This window comes from Salmo salar, chromosome 15 (assembly GCF_965601325.2).
Source record: "Salmo salar chromosome 15, fSalSal1, whole genome shotgun sequence".
NCBI lineage: Eukaryota > Metazoa > Chordata > Actinopteri > Salmoniformes > Salmonidae > Salmo > Salmo salar.
The window spans coordinates 85,460,235-85,485,486 of record NC_138305.1 but is presented as its reverse complement, the minus strand read 5'-3'; the positions used below and the strand labels follow the sequence as shown (position 1 = coordinate 85,485,486).

Genomic DNA, 25,252 nt, shown 5'->3' with positions numbered 1-25,252 from the left:
CCAATCTAAGTGTATGTGAACTTCCGACTTCAACTGTATAGTAATAATAATTATAGCGCACTTCCTGGTGGGTTTCCTTTTAATTGACCCAGAGCAGGGGTCTATTCATGAAGTGTCTCCGAGCAGGAGTGCAAGTCCTCAAGTCACTTGGAATGCCTCTGTTCACATTGAGGTGCAGTAGTCTAATGGAAAAGCAGAAGTAATCCAAATGCCAATGTGTAATCAGTAAATGTAAGTGAATAGAGCAGCGCTAAGCTAGTAGAAGAGCGCTAGTAAATTCCACTCCTGCTTTATTGCAGGCGTGTTTGGAAAGTCAGATAATGCGCTGCAATCTCTGCTAAGCATCTTACTCACTCTGGAGAAACTGAGTGGACAGTGACACACCGCCCGTGGTTCAAAGTAAACTTTCCACTAGAGCTTATTTTTTCAAAACCCACCCAAAGCAAAAATAAATCCATACAAGCGTGGTTTATTCATTATTTGAAAAATGTCCTATTCTTTTCCAAACGTGCTACTTTGACCCTCTTTTAAGGGTGCAACAGTTTAGCGTGCAGGAGTTGGAAGGCTATTGTACCTGAGGCAAACACCTAGCAAATCAAATTTATTTATATAGCCCTTCGTACATCAGCTGATATCTCAAAGTGCAGTACAGAAACCCAGCCTAAAACCCCAAACAGCAAGCAATGCATGTGAAAGAAGCACGGTGGCTAGGAAAAACTCCCTGGGAAAAACTCCCTAGAAAGGCCAAAAACCTAAGAAGAAACCTAGAGAGGAACCAGGCTATGAGGGGTGGCCAGTCCTCTTCTGGCTGATGAAACACCTAGCAGTGTTTCATCAGCCTCAACCAACAGCAGATGATTTCAAACCACAGAGACAGGAAGAATTGAATCACTGCCAGTGCTGAAGCTACCGCTTCTAACCCACTCTTACAGTTTTACACCCACTCTTACAGTTTTACACCCACCACACCCATAATTTAGGCTTACCTACCTTGTCCTTCCTATTATGCGTGACAGGGATGTTGGAGAGTAAAGAAGTAGGTGTGCGTGTTAGCGTGCGTGTGTTAGCATGTGTTTTTGTTAGCATGTGTGATTTGCATACACTGAGTGGGTCCGAAGGGAGCCAATGTGCCCCAGCCAGCCATCTCTGACCATAAGGGCCTGGTTTCCGTGGCGACTCTGTTTGATTTGCGCAGATAGTGGTGAGATGCTCCCCAGCCATAAAGACCCCTGGAAACCACACCACCCCTAAAATGCAAAACATGGTTTCACCCTATGTTCATAGGGAAGCCGTCATGTGTCTGCGTGCCTGTGTTCTGCTTGATGACTTTGTTATTATTAACAGTTCCAAACTTAACATGTTTTGTTTGGATTCGTGGTGTGTGGATATCAGTCATTCATGTGCCCTAATAATACTAGTGCTCTTAAGATTTCCTTTAATGTCACTGGTTTAATCATTGCTCTCCTTTTGCCCCGTAGGCTTTTAGTCAGTGCCTCCCAGGATGGTAAACTCATTATTTGGGACAGCTACACCACAAACAAGGTAAGGTTGACCTGTCCACATCTTTAAGAATCAAAAGGAAGCTCTCACATTTGAATGCATTTTTGTTCACATGTTTTTCTTTTACCTAAAGACATGAGGGCAACTAAACAAAAAAAGATTCTCCGCCATTTGTTGTTTCATGACTATGACATAGGATGTCCAGTATATGTGACATGTGATATAGGCTTCCCAGTATATGTGGTCCATGCTGGAATCAAACCAAGAGTTCCGGCCTGTCTCCCTCAGGTCCACGCCATCCCACTGCGCTCCTCCTGGGTGATGACGTGCGCCTACGCCCCCTCTGGGAACTACGTGGCCTGCGGAGGCCTAGACAACATCTGCTCCATCTACAACCTCAAGACCCGCGAGGGCAACGTGCGTGTCAGCCGTGAGCTGGCCGGACACACGGGTACGGTAGTCACCCCTAATAGGTACCACAGTGTGTATATATACACACACACACACACACACACACACACACACACACACACACACACACACACACACACACACACACACGGCCAGCTCACCTGTAACACATGATAGACAATGGTCAACATTCAGTTTGCAGGAGAGGTATTGTTTATGCACTAGATGTATTTTTTTTTTAACCAGTACCACTTATTTCAGTCTCATGACAGGACTTGTGTCTGTCTAGTTGCTGTGAAAAGGCACATTAGTGTTGTTGAGCTGGTTCTGTTGTACACATTCACTTCTTATAAACTATTTGTACCCTTCAGGGTCAGGCCTATAATGTACAAACTGTAATGTAGTTCAATTAGTTTCTCCTTCTGTCTTGAGACCATTTCCCCTGTGTGTTGTGACTGCTTCTCAATGCTGGCTGGCTGGCTGACTGACTTACTGTCTGTTCTCCTGTGGCATCCAGGTTACCTGTCCTGCTGTCGCTTCGTGGATGACAGCCAGATTGTCACCAGCTCTGGAGACACCACCTGGTGAGTGAGGGAACTGTGCCTCCCTGAGGAAGAATGGGTGGATGGATGGATACCCATCCCATGTTCACTGAGTGGATATGCCAGTTCTGCACTGTTGTGTTGATAACATTTTGAGAATACATGAAAAGGCAGATATCTGAATGCAAACCAGGAGTATGACAAAGCACTCACTCCAAACTCCCCTCAGATGTGTTCTCTTTTCTCCTCCCTCCCACTCTCCGTCCCCCAGTGCTCTCTGGGACATTGAGACGGGCCAGCAGACGACCACGTTTGCCGGCCACACCGGTGACGTCATGAGCCTGTCGCTGGCGCCCGACACCCGGCTGTTTGTGTCCGGGGCATGTGACGCCTCCGCAAAGCTATGGGACGTCAGAGAAGGCATGTGCCGACAGACCTTCACCGGACACGAGTCGGACATTAATGCCATCTGCGTAAGTCAATCACACGACCCGACCGCCGTTCAACCTACTTAGCTACACCTCCATTCAAAGCAGAGCCACAAACTCCCACCTGTGATGCCAGTGTCTTTTGTCACCAGTGTTTCCGCTGCGGGCTGCCCACACCTGTGGTTGTCTTTTGCATTCAGACATACAGAGACTTCAAAACAGACACTGTTGTATACACACTAGGTTGTTAAATGTTATTGTGGACATATCTATTGTCCATTGGCAACTTTAGTATGCGTGGTCACTTGGTCAATACCAAGTGCTTTACATTATGAAAGGTATCCTCAATACCAATGTATAGCACCCACCTTGGTGATGCTGTGGCAGCCATTATGTACTAGCTCATACAAACACACCGCATGGAGAGCGTTGAGGAATTTATCAGACCAAACCTCACTGTCTCTCCCCCCTCTTTCCCTCCCTCCAGTTCTTCCCCAACGGCAACGCCTTTGCCACGGGATCGGACGACGCCACCTGCAGGCTGTTTGACCTGCGCGCTGACCAGGAGCTGATGGTCTATTCCCATGACAACATCATCTGCGGCATCACCTCGGTGGCTTTCTCCAAGAGTGGCCGCCTGCTGCTCGCCGGCTACGATGATTTCAACTGCAACGTGTGGGACAGCCTCAAGGCCGACCGTGCAGGTAAATGCCGGGCAAGTGTGACGGGGTTAAAAAGCAACCTAACCACAGGTCTAGAATCAGGTCACCGGATACCCCAATCCCATCCTTAATGGTTAGGGGGGAAAACACTAAACTGACGCTAGATCTAGAGCCAACTTCATCCTACTTTGAGGCGGCCATGATGACAAAAGTCGGGGGTACAGTGGCAGAGCCGTGGTCAAGCTACATTCTGACGGTTGTACACACCTATCAGGACCTCCAGGTTGTGGAACAGGGTGGAATGTAGCTAGTGCAGCCAGTGCTGGTGAAAAGGGGTGGGGTGTTGGAATGGACTAGATCTACTAGGTGTGGTTCTACTGTAGCAGGGATATTTTGACTCGGTACTGCTACCCCCCTGCATATAGCCTTAGAATTGTTCTTTTATTTTTGTTATTTTAAAATAGTTGTTAATTTAGTAAATATTTTCTTAACTGCATTGTTGGTTAAGGGCTTGTTGGTAAGCATTCCACGGTGTTTTATTCGGCCCATGTGACAACAACAAAAAAAGAGTCCCCGAGAGATATTGATTTGGAGCATCTCCGTATTACAGGAATGACTGGGGTGCTATAGGTATCAGATGACAGCAGGGTTACTTTAGTTGAGCACATCGGAGATACCGTCTGGGGCCACACAGGGGTCGGTGTTGTAGCCAGACTAGTTCCTCAAGTACAGCAGGGATACTGCAGACATACAGCAATTCTGGGTATAGAGCAGATTGAACTAGAGAATTCCAGATTCTCCACCTTTTTCCAGAATTGTGCACTTAGACTTCCCTTCATGGATTCAAAAGCATAAGACTGGTGTAAGCATTGGCTGGAGGGAGTTTTCACCATTGTTAAATCCATGACAGGGAGTGTGCAAGTGAAAGCTAGTTTGTACAGTAACAGGGTTTGTGGATGCAGCCCCTGCTGTTTCACCTGCTCCAGCAGCGGACGAGCTCCCACAGAGGCATGAATAGTTTAGTGCTTTTGACTGTGGTCTGGATCCAAGGAGAAAGCGATGGGCTAGATCTGACACGCACACGCACTTGTACTAGTAACATTTTCTAATAACTGATTTTTCCATTTATACAATGCAATAGAACTCATACACAGAATTAGACTAGCCAGGTCGTTCATGGAATTATCTTTTTAAGGGTCAAACTAAGTGAGCAGAGGAGATGGTGTGGTGTTGGCTGAGAGTGTTGTGATATGATCTCACGGTCTGACCCTGCTCTGTCCCTAGGTGTCCTGGCTGGACATGACAACCGTGTCAGCTGCTTGGGTGTGACCGATGACGGAATGGCCGTGGCAACAGGGTCCTGGGACAGCTTCCTCAAGATCTGGAACTAGATTCTGAAGGTAACTACACTTCACAGCTGCCCTCCCACCACAAGTATGCCTCACATGCTATGGCACTCTCCTCATCTCTCCCCATAAAGGACATTTAACTCCCGTTTAATTCACTTCACTTTACCTTAACCTTTTCTGAAGTTGTAGAATGTCAGTTTTAAGTCAAAAGCGCTGTTTTGCTCCAAATGTCTCTATTGAAGCTTAAAGTGTAATATGTGTATATTACTATGGTTGTACTCTGAATATCATTTTTCAACTGGAAAAGTTCTAAAATATCTGGAGGTGGAGTATAACTTCTGTTCATGTAAACATCTCAATATGCCTTACAATAACATGGACCCCGTAAATTAAGACATGAATGCATGATTGACTTGAATAGGAATGTAGTTGTACTTGCTCTATGTCCTGGGTGAAGAAATGTATTTTTCCCTCATTGTTTCATTATGCCCTATAGTTCCTCTACAGCTACATTGGTAACCAGAATGTGTTTACTCAGCTGAACACTGTGCAGATGCGCTATATGAAACTATAATTATACTGAGTGGAAATAGCCTATGGTTTCAATTGAGTTACTGTGTATTGTTATGTAATAACACCAAGTAAAGGTGCCATGTAGTTGCATGGGATCTGTGCCACTTCGTAAAGTGGGTTGTCCTATTGGGTTGAGCTGCCATGAGAATGCATTCTGTATCAGTTGATGGATAAAATTGGTTTCTCATGAGGGGACCATGTACCAGTGTAACTTGGATAAAGATTGATCTCATCATCCTTGCCTAATTGTATTTGAGTGGATGGAGTGTTGAGGTTGTGTAATAGACTTATATGCAAAATTATGTGTACAGCCCTTCAAACAAGTAGATTTGGCTATTTCAGCCTCACCCCAGTTGCTGACAGGTGTATAACATTGAGCACACAGCCATGCAATTTCCATAGACAAACATTGGCAGTAGAATGGCCTTACTGAAGAGCTCAGCTCCTAGAGTGACTAGGAGAAACAACGGCTCAGCTACACAAGTTCACAGAACGTGACCACCAAGCGCTGAACCCCCCACCCTCCCCCACAATAAGGAGTATTGAACTTCTGGACTGGAAGACAAAGGGTATGGCTGACTTTGTGCCTTTATTTACTCAGGACACTCTTAAATCGTTCCAACAGATAAAAACTGAGTTTGATTCATCCAACAGATTTTAAGTACCTACAATTTAGACACTTCATAGAGGGTCAGAAGTCGATTTTTAAACTACATTTTCAAATGATTGAAGTTCGGAGAGGTTTAATCTCCGACTTGTATTCTATTTTATTGAACAGAAGTGCCTCATCCTATGACGCGTTGAGACATGTTTGGGAGAAAGACATTGGACATGCATTCGGTGAGGAAGAATGGGCTTCTATCTGCGAAAGGGTCTACCCCAAATGCACCTCGCATACAAGAACTACATTTCAAATGTTTTCATTGAACCTACTTTACACCTGTCCGCCTTCAAAGAATGTTTTCCAATGCATCACATTTATGTTTCAAATGTAAACAGGATACTGGCACCTTCATGCACATTTTTTGGTACTTTAGCAGAATCCAGTCTTATTGGAATGATATTCATTTATACATCCAGAACATCTTGGGTAGACAATTAGCTTTTTCACCGAATTTATTGTAACATTGTGTTTGACCCTGACTCTGAACATCTGTTCAATACACTTGTTTACTTAGCCAAAAAATGTATATAGTTATGGTCCACACCTGAAGTACCATCTGTGATAATGTGGCTTTCTCAAGCTTCTGCTATTCTACCCCTAGAGAAACTTACCTTTCATTTATACCAGAAGTCTGTTACATTTTGGAAAATCTAGTCTCCATTGTTGTCCTGCAGAAAACCTCCCATAAATGCCCCATGTTATCATTGTGAAGTAAAATTTTGTTCTCCATTTTATTACTGCTTTTGGTATAATGTTTTGCTGTATTCCTTTTGATTGTACTTAGTCTATGTGGTACGCTTAGTTTGGTTGTCTATGTAACCCATGTTAAAAGAAAATAACATTCTAATAAAAAGATAATTACAAACTGCTTCTGGAAGCAATGTCAGCACAAGAACTGTTCATCTGGAATGGGTTTCCATGGCCAAGCAGCCACACAAGCCTAAGATCACAATGAGCAATGCCAAGCATCGGCTGGAGTGGTGTAAAGCTTGCCGCCATTGGACTCAGGAGCAGTGGAAAAGTACCATCTGGCAGTCCGACGGATGAATCTGGGTTTGGCGGATTCCAGGTGAACGCTACCTGCCTAAGTGGTTTGGTAGAAGAGGAATAATGGTCTGGGGCTTTTTTTCATGGTTCCAGTGAAGGGAAATCTTAACGCTACAACACAATGACATTTTAGACGATTCTGTGCTTCCAACATTGTGGCAACAGTTTGGGGAAGGCCCTTTCCTATTTCAGCATGGCAATGCCCCCGTGCACAAAGCAAGGTCCATACAGAACATTGACTGCGAGCCAGGCCTGAACGCCCAACATCATTGCCCGACCTCACTAATGCTCTTGTGGCTGAATGAAAGCAAGTCCCCGCAGCAATGTTCCAACATCTAGTGGAAAGCCTTCCCAGAAGAGTGGAGGCTGTTATAGCAGCAAAGGGGGGGACCAACTCAATATTAATGCCCGTGATTTTGGAATAAGGTGTTCGACAAGCAGGTGTCCAGATAGTTTTGGTAATTTAGTGTAGCACTGGATATCATAGTCTCTAGTTTGAATGTCTGCTGCCATCTGGGGGTGAACATGGGAAGATCACTAAAATCAAGTCTAGCTCAGTCTTAACTTTGCTTGTTGGTTTGCGGCCATCCAGTTTGTAGCCCACCGTTGACCAATCAGTTTTGTTTGGTTCATTTTTAAGAGGTTAATTGTCTACAATGACTGTACACTTTTAGGAAGTACTTTTGTTGCAAATAACAATAATTGTATTTCTTTGTCCTGCTTTCTTTTTTCAGATGGCATCCGGACTCCAAAGTTGAGTGGAAGACCATTCCAACATAAAAATGTTCAATTTTCTTGCATATCCACTTTTCTGAAAATACCACTATACTGATTCCCAACACCCCAAAAAACTACCAAGGGCAAAAATGCTCTCTCCTTCTCATTTAAGAGCACAATTGTTTATCACTCAGCTAAAAAAAATGAGGAATTGTAGTGGTATGAAATGGAATGGGGAAGAAATTGTGCATTCCTCCTGGGACCATTTTCTGATATTGTGTTGAATGAAAATACATTCACCACCATGCAAATATCATACATCTTCAATACACAGGTTTGAGTGAAGGTCATTTACACCGATGATCTAACTCTTGATAGATTTTTGGCCAGCCATGTTTATTTTATTTTTCGGTCATGCTATTTTCCTCTTTTTTTATCCCCCCAGAACTAGATCAGTGGCCTCCTGTTGGTAAATTGAGGATCAAAAGCTTTCTTTTATCTCTTAGTCTTGATATATTTTAGAATCAAGTTTTGTAGGTTGGAAATAAAAATTACAAATGATCATGTCATTTTAATCCAGCTTTATCACATCAGGAAAAAAAGGCAAGAGAATTTAGCTTCAACGGGGAGTCCATGAGCCACCGACAGTGTCTGGCCATTCTGAATATTTAGTCCCAAGATACTTTACTCAGTTTTTGGGGGTTTTCTGTCTAGTCAAGAATTTTTGTTTGCACACAATTTTACTTTGCATATGCAGAATAATGTTTAAAGAAAAGTTAACTAACCAAGCACCTGCTGTTTGTGATAATGAATGCTAATTTTTAAACAAATCGAAACTTTTTTTTTTTTACCCATTCTCTTCACCTTTTTGTTTGGTGACAATGTAGAATATTGAAATGAAGAATCCCATCTTGTCACTTTATTTTATTTCCTTTTTCTGTTGACTGTGGTTGGGACTGGTGATGTGATTGGGTAGGGAGGCCTCCACTTATACCCCGGTTTCTTTCCGGAGTTTCAAGAGGAACCCATTCTGTGCTTGGAAATGCAGTTACTACTCTGAACGACATGTTGTATAAATCAATGTTTGAAAATAATGATATTGAAACTTTTTAAGTAAACAAAAGAGAAAAAAAAGTTTTCTGCCATGGGTGGGTTAACTCTTAGGATCGCATGCTGTAGAATTGCTTAAAAAGAGGTGCATATGGAACTAAGTCCTTCTGATGTTTTTCTTTTTAAGAAAATAACCTGTTAAATATATCATAATTACAATGGTATTTATATTGTTTTTGGCTAATCTGTGCATAAATAATTCAATTAAAATGTCAAAGCTATGCACTTGAGAGCAGCAAACACCATAACAAACAGTTACCTGGTCTTATATCCATACTTGGGAAGGATTCCTTGATTTAAAAGTAATGTAAACATTTAAACACATATGCACGTACAGACACAAATGGAACAAAGAAATGTTAATTTCTTCTGTAGCAAACAAATTCCAGTGACAAAAAAAATAAACATTTTGTAACACAGGTTTTTTTCTGTCCTTTAATAATAAAAAAGAAGGAACTTGCAGCATCTGAATGGCAGAATGTTCTGTACCCCTCTCCTTGTAAACAGAGACTCTTTCTTTAGCAGTAGTGGCATTTTTCCATTCTGTTTTCTCTGCGACATTCTGTACAAAATGTTCTGTAATTGTGCGTTAGGCGTGGAGTTGGCAATAAAAAATAAAAAAATATTACAAATGCATTTCCCTTTTTTTTCCTCTCTCCATGAAATAACTAGATCTCTACACCCCCACTGTTCCCTTAACCTTTTTTTATTTAATTTTAGACAGTGTACAACTGAAAGCTGGATGCAAGATAAAATGTATTGTTATTTAAGATATAATAAAAATGCAGTTTGAGATGTGTTGTGAGTATAATTATTTGAGAAAATATGCTAGTTGAAATGTTTAGCAATGTTAGTTATTGTAACTACAAATAAAGTGATTTCTTTTACACTTAAATAATTGTTGCTTTTTACGTTTACAATATTTGCATTAGTTATTTACTATAGCAAACACTTGTGCTGAACGATGTCTCCAGTGAAATATTGTTTAATGCACGAATGAAATGAATTGAATGCCACCCAATCACCCTAAAGTTGCTTCATCACATCTAAGCTCCTATTAACACCCTTTATAAATACATACACAGTAGATGCATTTGTAATAATCACACTGGTAGTATTATACACTATAAAAAAGCTCATGGTTCCCTATAAGCCAATGGCTCATAAGTGTTACCAAAACCACACTTGTCTTAATTTTCCTATCAACGACAGACTGTGACAACTCAGAGAGAGTAATGGGGATGGCATGCATTTCAAATATATATATATATAAATAAAGAGGACTAATTATTGGAGTTCCGTAGCCTGTCTAGTTTGGAAAAACTGATTTCTACAACTTCTACCTGAGCTTAGTTATCACCTATTTATTTATTTCACCTTTATTTAACCAGGTAGGCTAGTTGAGAACAAGTTCTCATTTCCAACTGCGACCTGGCCAAGATAAAGAAAAGCACTGCGACACAAACAACAGCACTGAGTTACACATGGAATAAACAAACATACAGTCAATAACACAATAGAAAAGGTCTATATATACAGTGTGTGCAAATGAGGTAAGATAAGGGAGGTAAGGCAATAAATAGCAGTCAAGCAATAAAACACTGGTGTGATAAATGTACAGAAGATGAATGTGCAAGTAGAGATACTGGGGTGCAAAGGAGCAAAATAAAATAAATAACAGTATGGGGATCAGGTAGTTGGATGGGCTATTTACAGATGCAGTGAGCTGCTCTGACAGCTGGTGCTTAAAGTTAGTGAGGGAGATATGAGTCTCCAGCTTCAGTGATGTTTGCAATTCGTTCCAGTCATTGGCAGCAGAGAACTGGAAGGAAAGGCGGCCAAAGGTGGAATTGGCTTTGGGGGTGACCAGTGAAATATACCTGCTGGAGCACGTGCTATGGGTGGGTGCTGCTATGGTGACCAGTGAGCTAAGGCGGAGCTTTACCTAGCAAAGACTTATAGATGACCTGAAGCCAGTGGATTTGGCGACAAATATGAAGCGAGGGCCAGCCAACGAGAGAATATAGGTTGCAGTGGTGGGTATAATATGGGGCTTTGGTTACAAAACTAATGGCACTGTGATAGACTGCATCCAATTTGCTGAGTAGAGTGTTGGAGGCTATTTTGTAAATTACATCGCCAAAGTCAAGAATTGGCAGGATAGTCAGTTTTACAAGGGTATGTTTGGCAGCATGAGTGAAGGATGCTTTGTTGCGAAATAGGAAGCAGATTCTAGATGTCATTTTGGATTGGAGATGCTTAATGTGAGACTGGAAGGAGAGTTTACAATCTAACCAGACACCTAGGTATTTATAGTTGTCAGAACTGTCCCGAGTAGTGATGCTGGACGGGCATGCAGGTGCGGGCAGCGATCGGTTGAAGAGCATGCATTTAGTTTTACTTGCATTTAAGAGCAGTTGGAGGCCACGGAAGGAGAGTTGTATGGCATTGAAGCTCATCTGGAGGTCAGTTAACATAGTGTCCAAAGAAAGGCCAGAAGTATACAGAATGGTATCGTCTGTGTAGAGGTGGATCAGAGAATCACCAGTAGCAAGAGAAACATCATTGATGTATACAGAGAAGAGAGTTGGCCCGAGAATTGAACCCTGTGGCACCCCCATTGAGACTGCCAGAGGACCGGACAACAGGCCCTCCGATTTGACACACTGAACTCTGTCTGAGAAGTAGTTGGTGAACCAGGCGAGGCAGTCATTTGAGAAACCAAGGCTGTTGAGTCTGCCGATAAGAATGTGGTGATTGACAGAGTCGAAAGCCTTGGCCAGGTCGATGAATACAGCAGCACAGTATTTTCTCTTATCGATGGCGGTTATGATATTGTTTAGGACCTTTAGCGTGGCTGAGGTGCACCCATGACCAGCACTGAAACCAAATTGCATAGCAGAGAAGGTACAGTGGGATTGGAAATGGTCGGTGATCTGTTTGTTAACTTGGCTTTCGAAGACCTTAGAAAGGCAGGGTAGGATAGATATAGGTCTGTAGCAGTTTGGGTCTAGAGTGTCTCCCCCTTTGAAGAGGGGGATGACCGCGGCAGCTTTCCAATCTTTGGGGATCTCAGACAATACGAAAGAGAAGTTGAACAGGCTAGTAATAGGGGTTGCAACAATTTCGGTGGATAATTTTAAAAAGAGATGGTCCAGATTGTCTAGCCCGGCTGATTTGTTGGGGTCCAGATTTTGCAGCTCTTTCAGAACATCAGCTATCTGGATTTGGGTGAAGGAGAAATGGGTGAGGCTTGGGCAAGTTGCTGTGGGGAGTGCAGGGCTGTTGACCGGGGTAGGGGTAGCTAGGTGGAAAGCATGGCCAGCCGTAGAAAAATGCTTATTGAAATTCTCAATTATCGTGGATTTATCGGTGGTGACAGTGTTTCCTAGCCTCAGTGCAGTGGGCAGCTGGGAGGAGGTGTTCTTCTTCTCCATGGACATTACAGTGTCCCAGAACTTTCTGGACTTTGTGCTACAGGATGCAAATTTCTGTTTGAAAAAGCTAGCCTTTGCTTTCCTAACTGCCTGGGTATATTGGTTCCTAACTTCCCTGAAAAGTTGCATATCACAGGGGCTATTCGATGCTAATGCAGTACACCACATGATGTTTTTGTGCTGGTCAAGGGCAGTCAAGTCTGGAGTGAACCAAGGGCTATATCTGTTCCTGGTTCTACATTTTTTGAACGGGGCATGCTTATTTAAGATGGTGAGGAAAGCACTTTTAAAGAATAACCAGTGATCCTCTACTGACAGAATGAGGTCAATATCCTTCCAGGATACCCAGGGAAGGTCGATTAGAAAGGCCTGCTCGCTTAAGTGTTTTAGGGAGCGTTTGACAGTGATGAGGGGTGGTCGTTTGACCGCAGACCCATTATGGACGCAGGCAATGAGGAAGTGATCGCTGAGATCCTGGTTGAAGGCAGCAGAGGTGTATTTGGAGGGCAGATTGGTTAGGATGATATCTATAAGGGTGCCTGTGTTTACGGATTTGGGGTTGTACCTGGTAGGTTCATTGATCATTTGTGTGAGATTGAGGGCATCAAGTTTAGATTGTAGGATGGCCGGGGTGTTAAGCATGTCCCAGTTTAGAACACCTAACAGCACGAGCTCTGAAGATAGATGGGGGGCAATCAATTCACATATGGTGTCCAGGGCACAGCTGGGGGCAGTAGGTGGTCTATAGCAAGCGGCAAAGTAGAAGCTCAAATTGTTTGGGCACAGACCTGGATAGTAAGACAGAACTCTGCTGGCTATCTCTGCAGTAGATTGCAACTCTGCACCCTTTGGCAGTTCTATCTTGTCAGAAAATCTTATAGTTATGGATGGAAATTTCAGGGTTTTTGGTGGCCTTCCTAAGCCAGGATTCAGACACGGCTAGGATATCCGGGTTGGCATAGTGTGCTAAAGCAGTGAATAAAACAAACTTAGAGAGGAGGCGTTTAATGTTAACATGGATGAAACCAAGGCTTTTATGGTTACAGAAGTCAACAAATGAGAGCGCCTGGGGAATGGGAGTGGAACTAGGCACTGCAGGGCCTGGAGTAACCTCTATATCACCAGAGGAACAGAGTAGGAGTATGATAAGGGTACGGCTAAAGGCTATAAGAACTGGTCGTCTAGTATGTTCGGAACAGAGAGTAAATGGAGCAGGTTTCTGGGCGTGGTAGAATAGATTCAAGGCATAATGTACAAAGGTATGGTAGGATGTGAATACAGTGGAGGTAAACCTAGGCATTGAGTGACGATGAGAGAGGTATTGACTCTAGAGACACCATTTAAACCAGGTGAGGTCACCGCGCGTGTGGGTGGTGGAACAAAAGGGTTAGCTAAGGCATATTGAGCAGGGCTGGAGGCGCTACAGTGAAATAAGACAATAATCACTAACCAAAACAGCAATGAACAAGGCATATTGACATTAGGGAGAGGCATGCGTAGCCAAGTGATCATAGGGTCCAGTGAGTAGCTAGGCGGGCTGGAGACACGGCGATTCAGACAGCTAGCGGGCCGAGGCTAGCAGAAGGGCCTTAGAGGGACGTCGCGACGGAAGAAGTCTGTTGTAGCCCCCTTGTGCGGTTATGTCGGCAGACCAGTCGTGATGGATCAACAGGGCTCCGTGTAGTAAAGGGGTCCAGGCCAATTGGCAAATAGGTATAGTAGCCCAACAATTTGGCTGATGGACCTCTTCAGCTAACTGTCCGATATGCTCTAGGCAGCTAGCGGGCCGCGGATAGCAGATGGGCATTCAGGGGACGTCGAGATGGAGGAGGCTGTTGAAAAATTTAAGGCTCAATTTCAAATAAAACTATCATTATATGTTTGTCATCTCCAACCAAACGACCATAGCTCAACTAGCAGCAAGATGGCAGTATTATTACTTTTAAGATGAATGACAAACAACATAAAATAAATATCGCAATTTTGCGGCCGGTAGGTCTATGGTCGCTTGGTTGAAGATGACAAACATATAATTATTGTTTTTATTTAAACAGGGAAGTCCCATTGAGAGCAAGGCCTCTTTTTACAAGGGAGCCCTGCACACAATCATACAAATTCACAATATTTACAATTCCAACGCAATAAAAACAAAGTTACAAAAAAATGTACTTAAAAGTAAATTAGAAAGGTTATACACTGCTCAAAAAAATAAAGGGAACACTTAAACAACACAATGTAACTCCAAGTCAATCACACTTCTGTGAAATCAAACTGTCCACTTAGGAAGCAACACTGATTGACAATACATTTCACATGCTGTTGTGCAAATGGAATAGACAACAGGTGGAAATTATAGGCAATTAGCAAGACACCCCCAATAAAGGACTGGTTCGGCAGGTGGTGACCACAGACCACTTCTCAGTTCCTATGCTTCCTGGCTGATGTTTTGGTCACTTTTGAATGCTGGCGGTGCTTTCACTTTAGTGGTAGCATGAGACGGAGTCTACAACCCACACAAGTGGCTCAGGTAGTGCAGCTCATCCAGGATGGCACATCAATGCGAGCTGTGGCAAGAAGGTTTGCTGTGTCTGTCAGCGTAGTGTCCAGGCGCTACCAGGAGACAGGTCAGTACATCAGGAAACGTGGAGGAGGCAGCAGGACCGCTACCTCCGCCTTTGTGCAAGGAGGAGCAGGAGGAGCACTGCCAGAGCCCTGCAAAATGACCTCCAGCAGGCCACAAATGTGCATGTATCTGCTCAAACGGTCAGAAACAGACTCCATGAGGGTGGTATGAGGGCTCGACGTCCACAGGTGGGGGTTGTGCTTACAGCCCAACACTGTGCAGGACGTTTGGCATTTGCCAGAGAACACCAAGATTGGCAAATTCGCCACTGGCGCACTGTGCTCTTCACAGATGAAGCAGGTTCACACTGAGCACATGTGACAGACGTGACAGAGTCTGGAGACGCCGTGGAGAACGTTCTGCTGCCTGCAACATCCTCCAGCATGACCGGTTTGGCGGTGGGTCAGTCATGGTGTGGGGTGGCATTTCTTTGGGGGGGCCGCACAGCCCTCCATGTGCTCACCAGAGGTAGCCTGACTGCCATTAGGTACCGAGATGAGATCCTCAGACCCCTTGTGAGACCATTTGCTGGTGCGGTTGGCCCTGGGTTCCTCCTAATGCAAGACAATGCTAGACCTCATGTGGCTGGAGTGTGTCAGCAGTTTTAGAAAAGCATTGGATAACTAGAGGCGACAGGTAGTTTAGCGATACGCGGAAAACTCAACAACAACTGCTTCCCGGGCGCACATGACATGAACGTCGATTAAGGCAGCCCCCCCCCCCCCCCCCCCCCCCCCCTGATCCAGAGTGGTTGGGTTAAATGCGTAAGCCATATTTCGGTTGAATGCATTCAGTTGTGCAACTGACTAGGTATCACCTTTCCCTAACTAACTAGCAAGCTGTCTTGGTTATTATGAAATAGTTAACGTTTGTTATCATAGCTAATATAATATTTCGGTACAATATTTGACTGGCTAACAAAAAAACACTTAGAAATACATGGCTCTGACTGTAGCTAGATAACTTAGTACTAAAGGAATTACATAATGATAATGCCCAGTTAATAAGACTACATTCATGGGTAATGTAATCTGCACAGTGTTTCTGTGCAATAACTTGAGCCTCCATACATGCAGATGCAAGCCCAATGTATTTTCAAATGTTTGTCACATGCCACTGACAAGATGCTTTGTAAATGATGCACATACTGTACAAAGAAGACCAAGTGCACAAATGTATCTTACATGAGTACTACTCTGACCATGCATTCTAAGCTAGCCACAGTATAATTTGGAGTTTCTGTCAACACTAACCCAAAGCTAAACCTTATAGACTCATAAGCATTTGAAGTAACCCTGCCTTGTTGACCATGAAGACCCCAAGCTTCCATTTTGCCCCCTCTTGGCCTGTGTGTTTCCTATCAGACTGAGCTGAGATGGAAACTGGAGAGCAGGTTGGAGTGGAGGCTGTCCCCTACTGCTGTTCTGCCTGCGATGGTGGGGAGAACCCCGCCTGTGGCCTGGCCTGCTGTACCAGAAAGACCCGCAGCCTGAGCACCTCGTCTGCCACTGCTTGCGACTACAGGTACCGTATTATCACCCCGTTTTCATTTCACCTTGTGCAATACTAAACGATGGAACATTTTTTTTTTTTAAATACAAGTGCTAAGAAAAATGTCAAGTGACTTTTGGTTTTCTTACTATCCTATTTGTTGTCATTCTTATTGCCTTTTTTTTATTTTCAATGTGTATGCAAATAGCTTTTTGGGTGTGAATCAACACCATGCTACCCCCATGACTAAAGATTTGTGCAGACAAAAAGTTACTGTGTGTTGCTGCTGTGTTAGCTACTGAAAATGGGGCATCTGTCATATAGTATGAGTATGACAGTTGAATCAACCTAAGAGGCTTTTTATTTGAGAGAGATTTCCTGGTGAGCAATGTTGGTGAGCAATGTTTTTCAGATGACACCGGGACCCACTCTCACACTTTCATTTATTCTGTCTTGGTAAATGTGCTAGCTTCTCATTTGCAGTATGGTTTGAGGTTGTGACTTGTGAGAGAGTACATTTGAGGCAGACCGTTACGACATGTCCGTGGTTTGCAATTGCACCATCCCAAAAATGTGAAAGACTGTACAGTCCCTCAAGCCACTAGAGCAGAGTTTTAGAGGGAACGGCACGTCCGTTTGTCCGTAAGTGCGTTTGCCCACGGTGGATGGTGCAAGTGTGTTGGAGGGCGTGTGTGTGAAGGAAACCACCAGCTGAACCCATCTACATGGAGCAGTAAATGATAATCTGCTTCGGCATCACACACACACACAGTGAGCTTGTCTGCAGCCTGTAGTGTAGTAGCAGATGGTGAACTTTTAGAACCAGACAACTAATAGGATTTTCTAACCTGCCACGTGACTTGACTGTCCAGAGGGCCCCCTGAGAGAGGAGGAGAGGTGGCCGTCTTGTCGAGCTCTGTCAGAGCAGGTGGACCCATTCAGATCAATTGGAAGTGGCCTTTCACCCCTAAAACAGTCAAAGCTCTCATACAGCTACTGCTATTTTAACAAAGTTTAGAAAATATAATTAATTCAGGACTTTTCAACTGCTGTACTCTTGAATCACGCTGCTTTAGAGACATCTGTATATGAGAACTTAGAAGATAAAATGTCACTGTGTCGTCCGTGTGTGAATGTTTCTTTGCTTGTAGCCTAATTTATATAATTTCCTAATTTGCTGGTGCAGTATTTGCAAAACTGAGGTTGGACATTGATTAAAGTATTTGATCAGTGTTTGAGATTCATATATACTGAACAAAAATATAAATGCAACATGTAAAGTGTTGGCCCCATGTTTCATGAACTGAAATGAAAGATCCCAGAAATGTTCCATGTGCACAAAAAGCTTATTTCTCTCAAATGTGCACAAATGTGTTTACATCCCTGTTAGTGAGTGTTTCTTCTTTGCTAAGACAATGCATCCACCTGACAGGTGTGGCATATTAAGAAGCTGATTAAACAGCAGGATCATTACACAGGTGCATCTTGTGCTGGGGACAATAAAAGGTTTTGTCACACAACACAATGCCACAGATGTCTCAAGTTTTGAGGGAGCGTGCAATTGGCATATTGACTGCAGGAATGCCCACCAGAGCATGTGTCCTCCCAGGCCCACCCATGGCTGCCCCCCCTGCCCAGTCATATGAAATCCATAGATTAGGGCATAATTAATCTATTTCAATTGATGGATTTTCTTATATGAACTGTAACTCAGTAAAATCGTTGAAGTTGTTGCATTTATATTTTTGTTCGGTATAGTTTTTCTCAATTGGTTTAGATTTGAGATTTAATAGATGGGTGTTTTCATAAATATCAGATTTTACTTGATTGATTTCCTTCCAAACTAATTTGTATTACTAGCCCTAGATATGAAGCATACCTGTATCTGAAACATGCTAAAAGTTTAACGTCTCCCAAAAATTGTCCCCATCTACCAACACAAAATGACAGTAGAATTCTTAAAAGATAACACTTAGTGGCAATTCTTTTTGCAACTTCACATTATACGACTTCCATGAGAGGATGGTGAAAATGTAGGCCCAGCCCATGTAGGATGGGTGCTTTACAATTGCTTAACAAACTTGTTTTGAAAAAGGACCCTGGGCTGAGTATGCATTCTTCTCATGGTTAAAGAGATTTAGTAAATTATTTTGAAAGGATATCCTGAGGTGTTTCGACACATCTACCAGTATTATTTTTATACTTTTGTGAGAGCGTTTTGAACCTGTAAACAACGTGCTTTTTCTCTCTGTCATTCAGATGTTTCAGGAAAAATCAGTCTCTACATGGACCAAGTCCTGTGACCACTTTTTGGACCAAAAGCATGTATGCTGCAGAATCCACACGCAGTCATGTAAGTTACTATCAACTGATGTTTTTAAATGACACTTGGTACATGTGATTCTTACCATCTGGGGAAAAGTCTCTGGCTGTGTCCCGAAATCTGTCTTGCCTATTACAGTACTTTCTAAAATGACATACTGTGTACAAATTGTACTACAGATAAAGCTCCATTACCAACAAATGTCAACATACTAGGCTCATCCATACTCAGAATGTGTTATCTAATTTGCTCCAGGGCCGCCGGTGTATGTGATAACAAAAACATAATAATTTTTCTCTAATTGGCAATATCACCTTATCTGATTATCAGGCTGTTGTCAAACACGTGGATCTCGAAAGACTGTTATCTTCCTCAGTAGTGTGGATTGATTTCTACTACACTGAACAAAAATATAAACACATTAACATGCAACAATTTCAAAGATTATACTGAGTTACAGGTTATATAAGGAAATCAGTCAATTGAAATAAATTCATTCGGCCCTAATCTATTGCTTTCACGACTGGCAATACAGATACCTTAAAAAAACTGTCAGTATCTGGTGTGACCACCATTTGCCTCATGTAGCACGATATCTCCTTTGCATATAGTTAATCAGGCTGTTGATTGTGGCCTGTGGAATTTGGTCCCACTCCTCTTAAATGGCTGTGCGAAATTGCTGGATATTGTCGAGAACTGGAACATGCTGTTGTACACGTTGATCCAGAGCATCCCAAACATGCTCAATGGGTGTCATGTCAGGTGAGTATGCAGGTCATGGAAGAACTGGGACATTTTCAGCTTCCAGGAATTGTGTATAGATCCTTGCAACATGGGGCCGTGCATTATCATACTGACACATGAGGTGATGGCGGTGGATTTTGTCACGGTATTTCTGTGCATTCAAATTTCCATCAATAAAATGCAATTTTGTTCGTTGTCCGTAGCTTATGCCTGCCCATACTATAACTCCACCGCCTCCATGAGGCACTCTGTTCACAATGTTGACATCAACAAACCATTCACTGACAGGACGCCATACACACTGTCTGCCATCTGCCCGGTACAGTTGAAACCGGGATTCATCCGTGAAGAGCACACTTCTCCAGTGTGTCAGTGGACATCGAAGGTGGGCATTTGCCCACTGAAGTCGGTCACGACGCCAAACTGCAGTCTGGTCAAGACATTGGTGAGGACGACGAGCACGCAGGTGAGCTTCCCTGAGACATAAATTCTTCGGTTGTGCAAACCAACAGTTTCATCAGCTGTCCAGGTGGCTGGTCTCAGACGATCTCGCAGGTGAAGAAGCCGGATGTGGAGGTCCTGGGCTGGTGTGGTTACATGTGGTCTGCGGTTGTGAGGCCGGTTGGACGTACTGCCAAATTCTCGATAACAACGTTGGAGGCGGCTTATGATAGAGAAATTAACATTCAATTCTCTAGAAACAGCTCTGGTGGACATTCCTGCAGTCAGCATGCCAATTGCACGCTCCCTCAACTTTAAACACCTGTGGCATTGAACATTATTTAAACTGCAGCACCCCACCACTTCTGATTTGGTTAAATAAAAAATGTACGCAAAAGCATTGAAAATATAGACAAAGTAGGCCTACTGTTTTTTATTTGACTGGCTTGCCTTGCCTCATAATTCGTCAACTCGCACACTATGTCCTCAACAGAGTGCTGCATGTTGTGTGTGTGTGTCTTGACTAGGGCTGTTACGGTGACCGTATTACCGCCACACCAGCGGTCACGAGTCATGAAGGCAGTCAAATGCCACGTGTTTAGTCACGGCAATTGGGCTTCTCCAAGCTCTGATGCTGCTGATGGTCATTAGTAGCCTACCAAACTTGCTAACTGCCTGGTACTCGGTACTCTATTGTCCCTCTAATCACTCTGACATCAATGCAAATGTAATCGAAAATCAAACACTTCATGAGAGCCCATGAGCTCATGTTGTGCAACATTTCTATAGGCTATGCAATTGCCTATGAAAACAGAGTGATGGCCTCCATTAAAAAGAGGAGGATCCCATCAGCTTTCTATAGGCTAGGCCTACTATATTAATTTCTCAACTTTCCTAATATTAAGCACATTGCTTCTCTTTACAACAGGAGTATAGCCTACCTGGCTGGCATGAAAATAATCCACAGGAAGAATGTCCTCCATTCGCTATTTAAGTGTACAGATGACATGTATTTTTTCCCCCTGCCCCTGTTTCGAGACAGGTGCATGATAATGGTCCATTCTAAATCAAAATAAATTCCACACATATTATTTAGTATATGTCAAGATAAGATTACATCAAGAACAGTCTGATGAGTGACAATATTAGCATATCACTTGTGAATTATATATTATCACTTGTGAATGGTGCCCAGTTTGTGAGGAGTAAGACAAGAAACCATGCATGCCTTTTTTTTATGACTTTTTCAAATCATAGTTGCACACCTCATGTAGCCTAGCCCATAGGCCTATGTGTTTTGATAAGGTTTGTATCACAACTAAAGTGGCCAAATAACTTCTTGAAATGAAGCACATTAATCCGCTTTACAATGGGTGTAAAACCTAACTGGCATACATACGCAATGCGTGAGTTTCAAGTTTGGGGGAGAATTTTCACCATAAAAATGCACCTTTATAATAAAAGCATTACATGCATAATTGCATTTGCGTTCACTTTTGAGAATTGTGTTTTCCCGCTAATTGATTGCATTTTGGAACATTCACGTTTATAGGCTACTGCAGTGTGTGCATTGCTGCGCTTATAATGTGAAGAAATAGCCAAATAGTTTATCAACATTTTAAGCTAAACGTTCTGATCTGTTGCTTCAGTCTCATTGCTTAAAACGTTTTTGTGATGCTAGTGGTTGTATCAATTTGGGATCTATCGCATCCCACTGTCCCAGACTATGTTTGGAATATTTATTTCTCGCACAGAATAGAATAGGTCGACCTTTGTACTATGGGGGATAGTAGATTGATATAGGCAGCCTATGCCAATCAACTATCCCCCATAGACAGCCTATGTCAATCTACTATTGTACTATGTCAGTCTACTATAGTACAAAACTTGATAGGCTAGTGCTTTTCCTCTTTGTTTGGCCTACTGCCGAAAAATATATGTGGACAGTTTATCCAATATCTTCAATATGCACCTCAGAACTGGTTAAGGACGTGCACAGTTGCGTCCCCGATGTGTTTGTCTTCACTTGTAGCCTGTGAGAATGAGCCGATCATGTGACTGGCATTGGCTAATAAGAATTGAGATATCTGAGAGAGCAATGTGAGTGAGAGGCACTTCAGAGCACCCAGCCGGGAGAAAGGAATTATTATATTCAGCCCAAGGGCACAACAGCCACTGGCCGCAAAAGGCATGGATTTTTTAGGGTGTATTACAGACACACAAAGGGGATGCCCCGGGAAATTAAAGGCATTATCAAGTGTTTGTCAAATTGTGAATGAGAGACTGATGAATTGTGTGCAGCCTGTGCAAATAACAAAGCAGAGCTCATGCCTTTTATGCTACTTTTTTCAAATCATCATTAGTCACTTCATGCAGCCTTAGAATGTATTAAAAATCCAAACATATAGCCCAACGTTTGTATCACAACTAAAGTTGCATAAATAACTCTAAATTAAGCATATAGGAGGAACTGTTTCTTTAACCGCTCAACACAGAATAGCCGCATGTGCGCACTCCCTCAAATCGTTTAGAGATATATTTTTATTCAGCTATGTTCGACTGTGTTCTTCATACTATAAAATAATGCCACTGAATTCTAAGCAAATCTTGTCTACTAAATTAACTAGTGTAGACCACAGCCATATGGCATAGCCAGATCAGGACCTAACATAAGGACAACTCAGAGAATGCTATTCTGTTCTTCTGAAATGCACTGCATTTTCTTCATATCTTGTTTCTTTAGACCTGTCTAAAATAAATTATGGATTTATTTGAATGGTGTAGGCTCTATTACATGGATTTATTAGACTTTTTAAAATGTAGTTGTTCCAAAGGTCTGCATCAGTGGCTTGTAGGCTATGCTTGGAAGCCAGGAGATGCTAAATGTGTTTATGTTAATTAACGGTCAATTACCGTGAGACGGGCAGTTATTTGCTTGACAATCACCGGCACAGCCCTAGTCTTGACCAATCAGATTCACGAAATCACCGGTCGGGCATGGCACACGTCGATAGAAAGCAGAGCGCACTCTCCACTTTCCTCAGGTACAGTTGAAGTCGGAAATTTACATACACCTTAGCCAAATACATTTAAACTCAGTTTTTCACAATTTCTGACATTTAATCTTAGTAGAAATTCCCTGTTTTAGGCCAGTTAGGATCACCCCTTTATTTTAAGAATGTGAAATGTCAGAATAATAGTAGAGAGAATGATTTCTTTCAGCTTTTATTTCTTTCATTACATTCCCAGTGGGTCAGAAGTTTACATACACTCAATTAGTATTCGGTAGCATTGCCTTTTAAAATTGTTTAACTTGGGTCAAACGTTTCGGGTAGCCTTCCACAAGCTTCCCACAATAAGTTGGGTGAATTTTGGCCCATTCCTCCTGACAGAGCTGATGTAACTGAGTAAGGTTTGTAGGCCTTCTTGCTCGCACATGCTTTTTTAGTTCTGCCCACAGATTTTCTATAAGATTGAGGTCAGGGCTTTGTGATGGCTACTCCAATACCTTGACTTTGTTGTCCTTAAGCCATTTTGCAAGTATGATTGGGGTCATTGTCCATTTGAAAGACCCTTTTGCGACCAAGCTTTAACTTCCTGACTGATGTCTTGAAATGTTGCTTCAATATATCCACATAATTTTCCTGCCTCATGATGCCATCTATTTTGTGAAGTGCACCAGTCCCTCCTGGAGAAAAGTACCCCCACAACATGATGCTGCCACCCCCGTCCTTCACGGTTGGGATGGTGTTCTTCGGCATGCAAGCCTCCCCCTTTTTCCTCCAAACATAACGATGGTCATTATGGCCAAACAGTTCTATTTTTGTTTCATCAGACCAGAGGACATTTCTCTAAAAAGTACGATCTTTGTCTCCATGTGCAGTTGCAAACCGCAGTCTGGCTTTTTAATGTCGGTTTTGGAGCAGTGGCTTCTTCCTTGCTGAGCGGCCTTTCAGGTTATGTCAGTATAGGACTCGTTTTACTGTGGATATAGATTATTTTGTACCTGTTTCCTCCAGGATCTTCACAAGGTCCTTTGCTGTTGTTCTGGGATTGATTTGCACTTTTCACACCAAAGTACATATAGCATAAGACCATTTATTTGTGTTAAGAGAAAATGCGAATGTGATAAAAAAAAAAATGATATTCATACTTTGATTGGCCAGGCTACCTAGGTCTTTTTAATCCAAAATTATTGACTGGAATTATTCAAATCAACAAATAGTGATGACATATGCTAGACTGTTAACCTTTTAACTGTCTCTTCTTGAAAAATATGTTGATAATAATTTTTCACTTATTACTTAGAACTCAACTTTATTTTGGAAATTACAGAGCTCTACCAGTCAAAAGAGGATCATGCCAGCAATTCGCATAGCATTTTTACTCATCTTAACAATATTACATAAATTACTTTATGTGGCTTTTATGGGAAGGTAAGCATTGTTAAATAAGGACAGATGTCAAATTTGAACAAATAATGGTAATTTTGTGTCCTAACACAATTATTTAATTACATTGAAAGTAATGTGTTTTCATGTGGTGTATAGTGCAATGTCTCTTAAAACGGTTCTATTAAATTTGAAATGATCCAGGTTTTTCCACCATGTTTCACACATGTTCAGACTACCTTTTGAGATATTATTTGACAAAGTGGTTTTTTATTTTATTTGAATTTTTTGATTTTTTTTTTTACATTATAGGCATTATTTTATAAGTGACCTTTTGTCTGAATATGGATGAATTGACCCCAAGAGGTATGAAATGCGGTTTAAACAATTTATGTTGCATAATAATGTGTGTTGTCAACAATTCAATCATATTCTTCACCAATATAAGAAATTATAAAAAATGTTTTATTACAATTTGTTCATACTTTATAATAAAGTATATTGACTTGTCAACCATTATTTACATATGTCTCTACTAACAGGAATGATGCAATATTTATCCATCAACAACTGAATTCCTATTTTTATCCCATGACTGATTTAGAGTTTTCGTACAGCCCTCTGAGTGGGCAAAGTTAGTGCCACAACACCGAACTGCAGCAACCCAAAAGGATACAAATTATTTGAAGTGATGAAGGAGGGCTGGGGCAGTTTACCAAATTTTTCATATCCACTTCTAAATCTGTCAAAACATGCTTTACCAGCTAGTTGAAAAAACTGTTGAAGGGTTAATGCACCT

The 25,252-nt window shown here is 42.3% G+C and overlaps 1 protein-coding gene across 6 annotated transcripts in view; it reads left to right on the top strand.

Annotated features, from left to right (window-relative positions):
- Positions 1 to 9,798, top strand: part of LOC106571997 (guanine nucleotide-binding protein G(I)/G(S)/G(T) subunit beta-1) — a 52,052-nt gene extending 42,254 nt beyond the window's left edge. For 3 of the 6 annotated variants that reach the window (XM_014145678.3, XM_014145675.3, XM_014145676.3), the window contains 7 exons: positions 1,479 to 1,542; positions 1,789 to 1,951; positions 2,429 to 2,495; positions 2,725 to 2,926; positions 3,369 to 3,585; positions 4,828 to 4,943; positions 7,911 to 8,251. In XM_014145678.3, the coding sequence (XP_014001153.1) occupies positions 1,479 to 1,542; positions 1,789 to 1,951; positions 2,429 to 2,495; positions 2,725 to 2,926; positions 3,369 to 3,585; positions 4,828 to 4,934 (820 nt within the window). In that variant the 3' untranslated portion in view covers positions 4,935 to 4,943; positions 7,911 to 8,251. Of the gene's footprint in view, positions 1 to 1,478; positions 1,543 to 1,788; positions 1,952 to 2,428; positions 2,496 to 2,724; positions 2,927 to 3,368; positions 3,586 to 4,827; positions 4,944 to 6,243; positions 6,999 to 7,910 lie in introns of those variants that run through there. The other 3 variants (XR_014380675.1, XM_014145674.3, XM_014145677.3) reach the window with 3 other exon arrangements.
- Positions 9,799 to 25,252: the final 15,454 nt, after the last annotated feature.